The 12,162-nt window shown below is 38.3% G+C and overlaps 1 protein-coding gene across 1 annotated transcript in view; it reads right to left on the bottom strand.

Annotated features, from left to right (window-relative positions):
• Positions 1-11,792, bottom strand: part of kcnab1a (potassium voltage-gated channel subfamily A regulatory beta subunit 1a) — a 139,131-nt gene extending 127,339 nt beyond the window's left edge. Inside the window, exon 1 of the mRNA XM_057838093.1 lies at positions 11,125-11,792. Coding sequence (XP_057694076.1) covers positions 11,125-11,393 — 269 coding nt within the window. The 5' untranslated portion in view covers positions 11,394-11,792. The remainder of the gene's footprint in view (positions 1-11,124) is intronic.
• Between the last annotated feature and the right edge of the window lie 370 nt (positions 11,793-12,162).

Below are 12,162 nucleotides of genomic sequence, written 5' to 3'. Positions count from 1 at the left end.
CGACTGCCCTGTATTAAGGAGAGGATGACCAGGGCCATGAATAGTGAGATTTTGGGGACTAACCTCCTTCCCTCCATTAGAGCATTGAGAATGGGTAGTGACTGGGTCTTCCAACATAACAATGACCCTAAACAGACAGCCAGAATAACCAAGGAGTGGCTTCGTAAAACGCATTTCAAGGTTCTGGAGGGGCCTAGTGTCTCCAGACCTAAACCCGATAGAAAATCTTTAGAGGAAGCTCAAACGCTGTGTTTCTTATTGACAGCCCAGAAACCCGATTGATCTAGAGAAGATCTGTGTGGAGCAGTGGTGCAAAATCCCTGCTGCAGTCTGTGCAAATCTGGTGAAAAGTTACAAGAAACATTTAACCTCTGTAATTGTAATGAAATATTAACATTGATTTTTTTTCAGCTGTTCAAATACTTATTTGCAGCAGTATAATACAAACAAATTGTTTAAAAAAAATCATTCACTGTGATTTCTGGACTATTTTTTTTTTCTACCATGAAAATTTCAAACCAGCCCATCATTTCTAAGTGGGAAAACTTGCAAAATCGCAAGGTGTTCAAATACTTATTTTCCTCACTGTAGAAAACAGCTTTGCTTTCATTAATCGTGTTTGTCAGCCGTGTGAGGAACTCACCAAGCAAGTGCGACACACACCCGCCAAACATGGATGCCCTGAACAACAATCTTGTATCAGCTTTTTAGGCTACAGTACATTTTATTTTATCAACATACCACATACACAGTAACGATCAAGGGAGCAAGAGAGAGACTATGTTTGATCTTTGTTTAGCATAAAACAGTGAGAAAAGAGGTTACTTTTGATGACTTGGGAATTCCTTTTTTTTGTTATTGTTGTTGATGTTGTTGTAATTAGCCCTGCTATTGATTGGCCACCCAAAAGTAGCTGAGATATGATCCCGTTCACCCACTACCCTAATGAGGACAAGTGATAACAACCCTTTCAGGGACAGTGGTCACTTCAGTGGACATATATTCAAATGTTATCATTAGCTTAATTCATTCTATGCCAAACCAGGTATATGTATCGGATTCACAGGGTGTCTGTTGTGGTAGGTAGTACAAGAAAGAAATTGAATTTGAAAACACCTATTGACCGCAATAGACGTCCAATACATTTTAACTCCCAGTTTAAAATTTATTGGACGTTTATTGCTGTTAATGGCAGCCAAAGGGTTGAGTTATGTATGGTAACAAGAAATGTGTAAAAAAAAAAAAAAAAAAAAAAAAAAAGAATAAATAAATCAATAAAATTCCCAAAGCAAAATACACACGGGTGACAATTATTTGAAATCCTCTTAATTCTTCTTTTTTCCCCAATTCTTTACAATTTGTTTTAATTCATGAAGTTTTTTTAATTCATTTTTTTATCATTCATTTAATTTTATTTAGAAATATTTATTATTTATTTATTACTATTATCTCTTATTATTCATGGCAAGTTTTTTTTTTTTTTTTTTTTTTTTTAAATTGGTAATAAAATTATTGATACTTTTTTCCCCCCAAATAGAACCCTCATTTATTTCATTCATTTTATGTAAAATCATTATTTTTACTTTAATTTTTTTATTTGCCATTACAAAATTCACACGAGGAACACTAATACTAAAACTGGATGTCAAATGGGGACCGCAAAATATTGTCCCATTGGTCACAATTTGACCCTAGGCCATGAGTTTGAGAACCCTGTCCTATATGAACGTAATAAAAACATTGTGCATGAAAGGGTTAAAGATCAAGGGATTTTGGATCCTACCTTTCTTTGGAAAGAACCAACGTGAAAATGGATGTATGCATGAGCTCTAACGCAAAAATAAAACTACTTAGAAACAATGACGCAACAAAAGCTTCTTAAATTAGTCATTACTAAATTGAGTTTGAACAAATGTATGGAGCCTTGACTTCCCCCATTCTAAAATTGAGCGAAGGGTTGTATTGGCACTTGCCCCTTTTGGACTCGCCACAGAGGAGATTAGGGAAAGTAATTAAGCACAGCATACCACAAAACTCAAAGCAGATTTCCCAGTCAGGTGCTCTCTTTCTTGCTGTCAAAAGTAATTTGTCTCGATGCTGCTTGAGAGCCAAACGTTTTACAGGATCTTCTTGGATCAACCACCAGACACTAACATTTTATTTATGATACATTAGATATGAGATGTTTCCAACAGAGTTAACACTAGACCCATTTATTTTGGTGATACATCACGGTTGGAAACTAGCATACGTGTGTGTGACTGGAGTGCTGTGTGTGACAATCGTGTGCAATTAAACAGGTTTGGTGTAGCTTAGATTTTGGACTTCAGAACACATTATTTTGGTCATAATATTAATGAGGTGTTACGAAAGGTCAAACTGCTATCTGGCTGCATTAACCAGTCCACCAAAATATACTACAATAATGCTAAAAATATGATGGAGTGAGGACTCTACAAGGATTTTCTTTCACAATGTCCTATCATGCTAAAACCAGAAAACTGTTAGTTATTAAAGTCGAATGTAGAAATTGAGTTATGAATGTTAAGATGACAGTTAATAGAGAGCAAAGTAACAGACTGAACAACTTTAGTCACCTTCGCACTCTGGTCTGTCAGCACCATTTAGTCAATTTGATGGACTGACAAATATCCAGACTGTCACCACACACACACACACACACACACACACACACACCGACACCTACACACACTTGCACAACACACACACACGCACACACACACACATTTGTGTACACATGACATATGCTTGATAATGTGACCTAGTGTATCCTGGGGGTCCAAATATCCCCTAAATGGCACTGCCCTTATTAACACGACTACCATTTCCAGTAATATCATGGGCATGTAATCAAGCCAAGTCAGCAACTTGATTGAAATGGTGTCCACTCCAATTTGGTACGTGTGATTAACGTTAAGCTTTGGGCATTAATTTGACCGTCTACAGTAATAGCATTTAGGTTAAAAGCGGATATACTATCTTTACGCCTCTATGTAATTAATTCAAGTCATTTTTGGCTGATACATGACAGTGGCTCAGTGGTACCTGTTTAGCTACAATGATCATTTTGGAACTGTCGCTGACGCATACAACAATTGAACCTCAATAAACTCAACTGAAATCTGTGGTTCTGGAATTGTTCTGTGAATTAACACGAAAACAAACAAGCCCTTGGGGCATCCAGCTGCTTTTCTATATGCTGTACATAGATTGTTACCAAAGCAATGAGGACAACCTTTTCAATACATACATATACCACACACATACCCCACACATACACTTGATCCCACATATGCCAAGATCCTAGGGCGAAGTGCTAACAGCACATGGCCATATGAGCTCTTAAAGCCAGGTCGACCCAAAAGGGATACAGCTTGGCAGCACACCCAGCCCCCTCTGCGATGGAAGGCTTTACGGTCTCATATTCTCATTTCTTGTGCACCAACACAACAATGGACTACATTAAGGTCATGTTATTTTTGCCCTCATTGATAGTTGGTCAAACATATCTGAATAATATTCCCAGCCACATTTGAGAGGACTAAAATTAAAGCTCATGGAAAAGGCTAAGCGTTCGCTCAGATTGTTTTGTGGGTAGCATCGGGCTCAATAAGTTGGGAAGATGGATTTTCACCAGAGAAATATTATTTGGTATCTCTTTTGCATCAATTTCTAACTTCTGTCTATATATTCGGAGTCGTTTCAATAACACCTGTCTCTCCCATCAGGATTCTTTCCCAGGGTTCTTGAGTCAAGACTGTCTTCAACTTTTATTTACCGTATTGGCCCGAATATAAGACGGCCCTGATTATAAGACCCCCTCTTTTTCAAGACTCAAGTTTGAAAAAGACTGTGTACACCAAATTAATTTTTATACAGAAAATAATTACAGTACATCTGAAACAAATGATTATAACAATATATTTGAGAGAAAAAGCATGTTATTTTGCCTAATTCAAATCTTAATATCTGAACATTTAAATATGTAAACTAAAGTGCAATCACATCTGTAAATGAATGGCTTCTGGTTTTTGAAATGTAAATAAACCAATCTATTGTGATAAGACAACAAAATTGCAATAACTGCATTAACCATCAAAGGGAAGTCTAACTGTAACTGTAAGGCAAGGCAAGGCAAGGCAAATTTATTTATATAGCACAATTCAACACAAGGCAATTCAAAGTGCTTTACATCACATGAAGATCATAAAAATCACATTTAAATCAATACAACATAAAAACCAAGACAAAAGATCGCATTTAATCACAAATAGAATAAAAATAAATAAATAAAAATAAAACAGAAATAAAACAAAAACTACTAATAATAATAGGGATGGGAATCGAAATCCGATTCCAATTCGGAACCGGTTCCGAGTGTTTCGAGGCCTCGACATCACAATGAAAAAGCCTTAACGATCCCTTTAACGATTCCTAAAGACACGTATTGCGTTGTGACGTGTGTTGTTGTCCAGACGCATCAAACTAGCATGGCGCCAAGAACCACTCGCTCCAAAGTTTGACTACACTTCACCAGGAAAGAGTGTGAAAATGAAAGGTTACGACGGGTAAGCACGAGCATTGCAGCCATAAACATAACAATGACAGCACGTAGGTTCAAACGCTCGAAAGTGTGTCTTCACTTCACGAGGAAAAATTACAACAAAGCGACTTGCAGTCATTGCAAGGTGGAGATAACTGCATCGGGAGGGAATACGATTGCGCTGTCCTCACAGAGAGGCTAAGGCTCAGTCCTGGCTATAAAAAAAAAAAAGTCCCAGCTATGCAGCTAGCTAAACTCCAAAATGACGATGCAGAAGACGTTGGTATAATTTGCTGACTTTATTCAACCATCACTTGAAGAGTGAAACTAAGAATAGAAATGAAACAAATCAATTTCGTCCCCAATAACAAACAGGTTTGCATCAACGTAAATCAGCGATGATTAGCTGCTAATAACAGTATGGTTAGCATTCGTTCGCTAGCATTAGCACATCGTTCAAACCACTACACAACTGGATTTAAGTGTCCGATCGCGAGTGGAAACACAACAACAACAACACAAAAGATGATACATACAGACGTTGCCTCTGTAGATATTAACATTAACAAAGAACGTAGGCTCGTAGAAGTGTTTCCCTCTCTCACTCACTTGGATGCGGCATTTCTTCTTTGGGTGTTTGCGCGCTACAGTAGTCCTCAAACTGCGGCCCAAATACGCCCCGCGTCCACATTTGGTCCGGCCATTTTGAATTTTTTTTTTTCTCAATCGTGTTATTTATTTTCTGGCCTTTTCCTTGAATAATTCAGAGAGGGTTATTTGGTTATTATCTATTTAATTAATAGTGTTTTTATTATTAATTATTATTATTATTATAAAGAATCCAGAAAGGGTTATTTGATTGTGGCTTTCTGAAAAACAGTATTTTTTTACATTTATGCACTTCTGCAATCGTCACACTTTTTCTGTAACAAACTGACCCCGGCCCCTCATCAGAGAAGGGAAAAGTTATGTGGCCCTCACAGGAAAAAGTTTGGGGACCCCTGCTTTAATACATATTGCCAAAGGCAGAACAAAAACCTATCTGCCAATATATACCAATATTTTTTATTTCTATTAGATAAATGTTTCAGTAAAATGTTACACAGTCTTGTGTATTTGCCACTTATTGCCACAGTTAACATTGAGGCTTTGGGCCTCTTTTGATCTCGTTGTGAGTTTGTAAGGTTGTGACTTCTGATTAAACAAACTCGATGCCAATCAAAACGTTTGTTCTTTTCCCCCAAATTAGAATCGATAAGAGAATCGATAAAGAATCGAATCGTTAAGCAATATCGATAATGGAATCGGAATCGTAAAAATCCTATCAATTCCCATCCCTAACTACTACTAATAATTGAAATCAGCAATGGAGATAAGCACAAGAGGAATAGAAAGCAGGTAGATTGAAATATATAGCCAGTTATGGATATGCAGTGCTAAACAAAAGCGTTTTTAGCCCTGATTTAAAAGAGCTAACAGTTTGAGCATACTTCAGACGTTCAGGTAACTTGTTCCAGAGGTGAGGAGCATAATAACTAAATGCTGCCTCACCCTGCTTTGTTCTTGTTCTTGGAACATGCAGAAGACCGGTTCCAGACGACCTTAGGGGTCTAGATGTCTCATAGGAATCTAACAAGTCAAGCATGTATTTTGGTCCAAGGCCATTAAGTGTTTTGTAGACGAGCAGTAGTATTTTATAGTCTATCCTTTGACTCACTGGAAGCCAGTGTAGCGATTTCAAAACCGGTGTAATGTGGTCCAGCTTCCTTGTATTTGTGAGGACTCTGGCTGCAGCATTCTGTACTAGCTGCAGCTTCCTGACTGATTTTTTATCAAGACCTGTAAATATACCGTTGCAATAGTCCAATCTGCTGAAAATGAATGCATGCATAAGTTTTTCCATGTCTTGTTGAGTCAGAAGCCCCTTAATTCTGGTTATATTTTTTAGGTGGTAATAAGCGGATTTAGTGACGGACTTTAGATGGCTATCAAATTTGAGGTCTGAATCAATAATTATGCCAAGGTTTCTGACTTGATTTGTAGCTGTAAGTGACATTGTGCTAAGTTGCCTGCTTATCTTTGACCTTTCCTTTTTTGGCCCAAAAATGATCACCTCTGTCTTCTCCACATTTAACTGGAGAAAATTCTGGCACCTCCATTCATTGATTTGATGAATGCATTTACTCAGGGAGACTAAGGGACTATAATTATGTGGGGACACAGAAATGTACAGTTGTGTGTCATCTGCATAGGCGTGATAGGAGATGTCATACTGTTCCATTATCTGAGCTAAAGGAAGCATATAGATGTTAAATAAGAGTGGTCCAAGAATTCATCCTTGAGGGACTCCACACGTGAATTTAGTTCGTTCTGACTGATAGTTTCCGATTGACACAAAGAAATCCCTATCATGTAAATAAGATGTGAACCACTGAAGAATAGTGTCAGTAAGCCCTACCCACTGTTCCAATCTGCTGAGTAGTATGTTGTGATCAACCGTGTCGAATGCGGCGCTGAGATCCAATAGTAACAGAACAGATGATTTGCCTGCATCGGTATTCCGACGAATATAATTTAGGACTTTGATAAGCATGGTCTCGGTGCTGTGTTGTGGCCGAAATCCAGACTGAAATGAGTTAAAAACATTGTTTTGCATCATAAAAGTCTGGATCTGTTCGAACACAATCCTTTCGATAATTTTCCCCTGGAATGTCAGATTTGATATTGGCCTGTAATTGCTAATGGTTGAGGCATCCAGATTAGGTTTTTTTAGGAGAGGTTTTATTACTGCAGTTTTTAAAGTCTGTGGAAACTCTCCTGTTTGGAGAGAAGTATTTATAATCTGAAGTATGTCTGGGGCTATGCAATGAAAAACAGTTTTGAAAAAGTTTGAAGGAAGGATGTCAAGGCAGCATGTTGTGGGCTTTAATTTTGACACAATTTCTGTTAAAGTGGCAATAGTGTCAATTACAGTCATCACACTGGACCTGAAACTATTTATAAGTTCTTCCACTGGAGCTGACTGTAGACTGTAGTCTTGAAACAAATCTGAATAAGGAAAAGCATTGCAATAAAATAATGCAAACTGGTTAAACTTGAGAGTAGCTCAGATCTGTCATGACAGAACATCGCTTCAATAATATCTGGCGCCATCTAGCGTCGTGAATGGGTATGACGTCTAGACCGTGAATATAAGACGACCCCCACTTTTTCAGTCTTATTTCAATGCAAAAAACACCGTCTTATATTCGGGCCAATACGGTACATAATTTTTCATTGACAAGTTTCCGAGCTTTGCTTCCGCATTTCTGCTCGCGACTTCCGTTTTCCACAGTCTCTAACCAAAAGAACAGTGCAGCTGGAGTGGCATCACTTATCAAAATCCCTCAAAACAGACAATTTGGAAATACCGCATCCATCTGCCATCATCACGACATGGGATGACATGTTCATGAAGGCAGATGTGGAACCAAGCCCGTGACACCACAAAGACCGGGTGTTTATGTAGCCATGTTGCCGCTGTGTTATGGAAGGTGTTTTCGTCCTGTCCCTGAATTTTCATTTGTCCAGTGCTCCAAAAATACTAAAGCTAAAATCTTACGCATGAAACGACTTGTTGTCTTTGATAGTTATTACGATGTTTGTATGTTTAATATTTTTTACTACAACTACTCATATGCAGAGTTTAAAGGGGTCAGGGGGAGCAGCCCCCCTGATGGCCGAAAAGTGTCATTGCATGTAACTGACTTTACTATATATGATTTTAAAATTCGTTTTCCGGTAAAATATTGTCTATAAAAGTTGTAAAACAATAAAACAAACAACAAAAATGAATGAAAAGAACAAGAAAAGATATTTTATAATTGGTCAGAATTATTTTTCGAACAGATCACATGAATAGCACCTTAGACGGTCATTTGCTTTGCTTAGCAAAAAAAAAAAAACCCCGAGGACCGAAGAGGCAAGATGGTTATACGTAATTTTTTCAAACCTAAATTTTAAAAAGGGACAACAACTACCGAGCAAGAACCAAGGATTAAAAATGTGGACCATGAAACACCAGAGAGCGCCACCAAAATGGTGAGCGGAGTTTCAATTTGCCCCACTAAAGACGCTAATTGTACAACAGAGCCACCATCTGTGTCTTGCCAATGTGGTTACCCCCGTCTAAAACACACACATTAGTTAAGAGTTCTGTCGACTTAGTAAATTAATTGAAGCCAGAAAAGAACCTCAGTTATAAATTTTGGACATCAACGTTTATTAAACTGGAGAAACTTCATACAGGATTTGAATTACAGTAATAGCAGTTGTAGGTCATCCTACCAGTAAAACAGTAAAACATTGCCTTTTTTTTTTTTTTTTTTTTACATTCAGTAAGTATGTTACGTTTTACGACAGAAAAAAAAAGTTGTTTTTTTTTTTTTTTTTTTTTTTTTTTTTTTTTTTTAATGGATGGCCCATGTTTTAAAACCACGTATATAACTACATCACCAAATCAGTGCAGCGCAGTGGCTCCGCCAAGGGGATACAATTTTTGATGGGGGTAACCACATTGGCACGACACCGGCGGGCCTACAATAGTCAATGGATGACGATCTTGGCAAAAAGTATAGCTGTCATAAACAGCCTGATTTAGAATTTTACTCAAGAATGATGGGAAACAAAACACGCTCATTTTCAATTTATCATTATAAATATTCTTGTATGTTAATTTCCCCCCCTGCCAACAACAGCCAACAGTAAAACCCTGCCTATGCAACCACTGTACTGCTGTGGCTGCAACAAATGCTACATTTGCTGCTAGCCTGTAATTGCTAATCAGTACGTGTAGGGTGACACAATTTTATTCAATTTGACTACAGTTTTGTGTTTTGCGTCACAGCTGAGATGTCATTAGCTTTACTAAATCAAGTTATAAAACGATAGAGAAATGGAAAACAAAAAATCATCTACAACAAGTCATACATTGGCTTCTTACTCTAAATGCATAAATGCAAGAGTTACAAGTTTTTGTTCATTTGTTTACTAGTGGAAAACGCTGTTAGACAAGGGAAGACAACTTGATGTGGCTCACAACAACAATTACTATACGTTGATGAACATCTATCAAGACTATGTGCATTTTACTTTGATGATGGAAGGCTCGACTTATGTTCCACCTTCATTGATATTTTTGTAATCTTATAAATTGTTATTTATTGACCTATTTTTCACATGCACCAATGGTTTTAAATAAAACAAGAAATGTAATCATGTCCAAAAGTTTTACTGCAAATAATATCTGCAATAAGAAAGAATGACATACTATTTGTGTTTATATGTACATGTGTGCTGAGCTTTCAATACCATAACTATAACCAGATGAAAAATGCCTTTTTTAGTATTTCCTTTAATATCAAAATCCGTGTCGGCCCTTCTACGTTCGGCAACTGTAATAATACTTGTAATTTTGCCTCATTTTGGTCACTTAATCGGCCGGCATATCAATCTACACCTCATGTTAACACAGCCTGCACAGATTGTTAGAATTTTGTCCAAGAACGATCAACAAAGTGATAAGAACAAATGCACAGCACCATAGGTCCTGGAGCTTCATCTATGTCGTGCTGAATCCATTTTTGGAGATTCAGTGGGTTGATTTTGCAGTTTTAACTTTGTCTACACACTGCTTACTTCAACCGCACTTCATGTTGTTCTGTCTAAACCAGAAGTCTGTACCAGAAATGTCAAAGTTGGCACCTCCCATTGCTGTACATGAGTATAACTTGGTAGCCCAAAGTAGATGTGAGAGAAATAAATGAGAAGCACTCAGTCATTTCTACTACTAGGTGAGATATTTCATGTATGGACCAAAAAGACAGGGGTGACTGAAGGATCCGACAGCTTCATTATTATTATTATTATTTTATATATATATATATAAGTGTGACATAGACTCAAATTTGAAGAAAGCTCAAACATCCTTTCATATTAAAAGTCTAACACATATAACATTTTCCATAATATAAATACATGTGCACCACAGATGGCCAAACGAACGATCAATCTGGGTTTTACATGACAATCAATAGGTCTTCCTGTGGTGCTGGCGTTATTGCATAATCAAGCTACCATTTAAAAATAGGCACATGGGACAGTAGATCAATTTAGCAGATTTCTGTTATAGTCCATCATCCATTTATTCTCTATAGTGCCTGTCCTCATTAGGATCTTGGGTCACCTCAAGCAGGTTCACCACAGACTGGTCACCAGTGAATCACAGAGAATGAACCAATCACTCAACCGGCCACTGTGCCCACTACTATTGTTCTCTTCTCAAACTATTTTTTACATTGCAGATTCCCTTGTCAATACAAAATAATCTCATTTATAATCAATAATTACGGATCAACCAACAAAGTGAAAAATCAACATGAAAAAATAGGAAGTGACAATGCAAGAGACAACAACCATCTGTTGCAACGTAATTTAAAATGAGTTTCTGAAGTTAGAACTGCACATCACAATAGTGCTGCAGAAACACGCACACAAGGAAACACACATTGACACATTGTTACCTGTACACCATGCCTGTCTGACTCTTGATGGAGTCGTGCAACGACAATGTGTGGAAGTTGAGAAACTCCTCCAACTGTTTGAGCTCTCTCGCATTGTGAGGTCTTTTGGCGCTCCACAGCATCAGAGGCACACAGGTTCGGGGGCCCGCGCATGTCTGACCTGCCAGCCTCCCTTGACCGAGGCCCTGAGCCTGGACTGCGCTCTGCCTTCTGGACGCCTTCTGCTTGGGGTTGGGGATATCCGGGCATGTTGCTTTGTACAAATACATCTTTTCAGTTGATCCAGTCTTTCAGCCAAGTTTTCTCTGAGCGCATCCACTAACGTGCCCGCTCGGAATAATCCAGGTAGGCCTGCCACCCACACTGCGGTGGGCATGTGATTAAAGCTCAAAGTGAGTGATTTGTCTCTGGATAAATTCCCTCATAGAGATATCCTCTTGTTTGAAAAAAAGTAATACTAAATCAAAGGGAGAAATGCAAAAATTTCCGGGTTTTGTGGGAAAGGTCCATCATAAAGCACACATGTGCTCCTGCAAGAGCGCTGTCACATATGTTCTGTATGCACATGCAGATGAAGAGAGCAACACATACTGTACATACACTCTCTATCTCTCTACACTCTTTCACGCCCAACACACACACCCCAACACACACACTGTCACTTTGCCCCCTGCATAGCCAGTCTGCATTAGAGGCACACTTTAGTTTTGCTCCCTATTAAACGGTCTGGGAATCTGGGACGTTTTTTTCCACCCTCCCTCCCTCTGTTTTTTATTCTCGTCCTCACTCTGTTTTGTTTGTGTCTTTCAATCTCTCTCCATCCTTTTGCCCCATCTCTCCTCCGCTTCCTCTTATCCTCTCTCACCCTCGCTTCCTCCATCATCCCCCTTTTGTGTTCCAGTATTCCTCCTCCGTCACTTACTCCTGAGCTCCTCCCTTGACTATCCTCCAGCATTTCTCTTTCCATTTTCAGGCTTCCCATCTGGAATATGGCACTCTTGAAGGTGTTATTTTATTATTCCTTTCATCCATGTCCAT

This window comes from Corythoichthys intestinalis, chromosome 6 (genome assembly GCF_030265065.1).
Source record: "Corythoichthys intestinalis isolate RoL2023-P3 chromosome 6, ASM3026506v1, whole genome shotgun sequence".
NCBI lineage: Eukaryota > Metazoa > Chordata > Actinopteri > Syngnathiformes > Syngnathidae > Corythoichthys > Corythoichthys intestinalis.
This window is presented reverse-complemented; position numbering and strand designations above follow the sequence as displayed.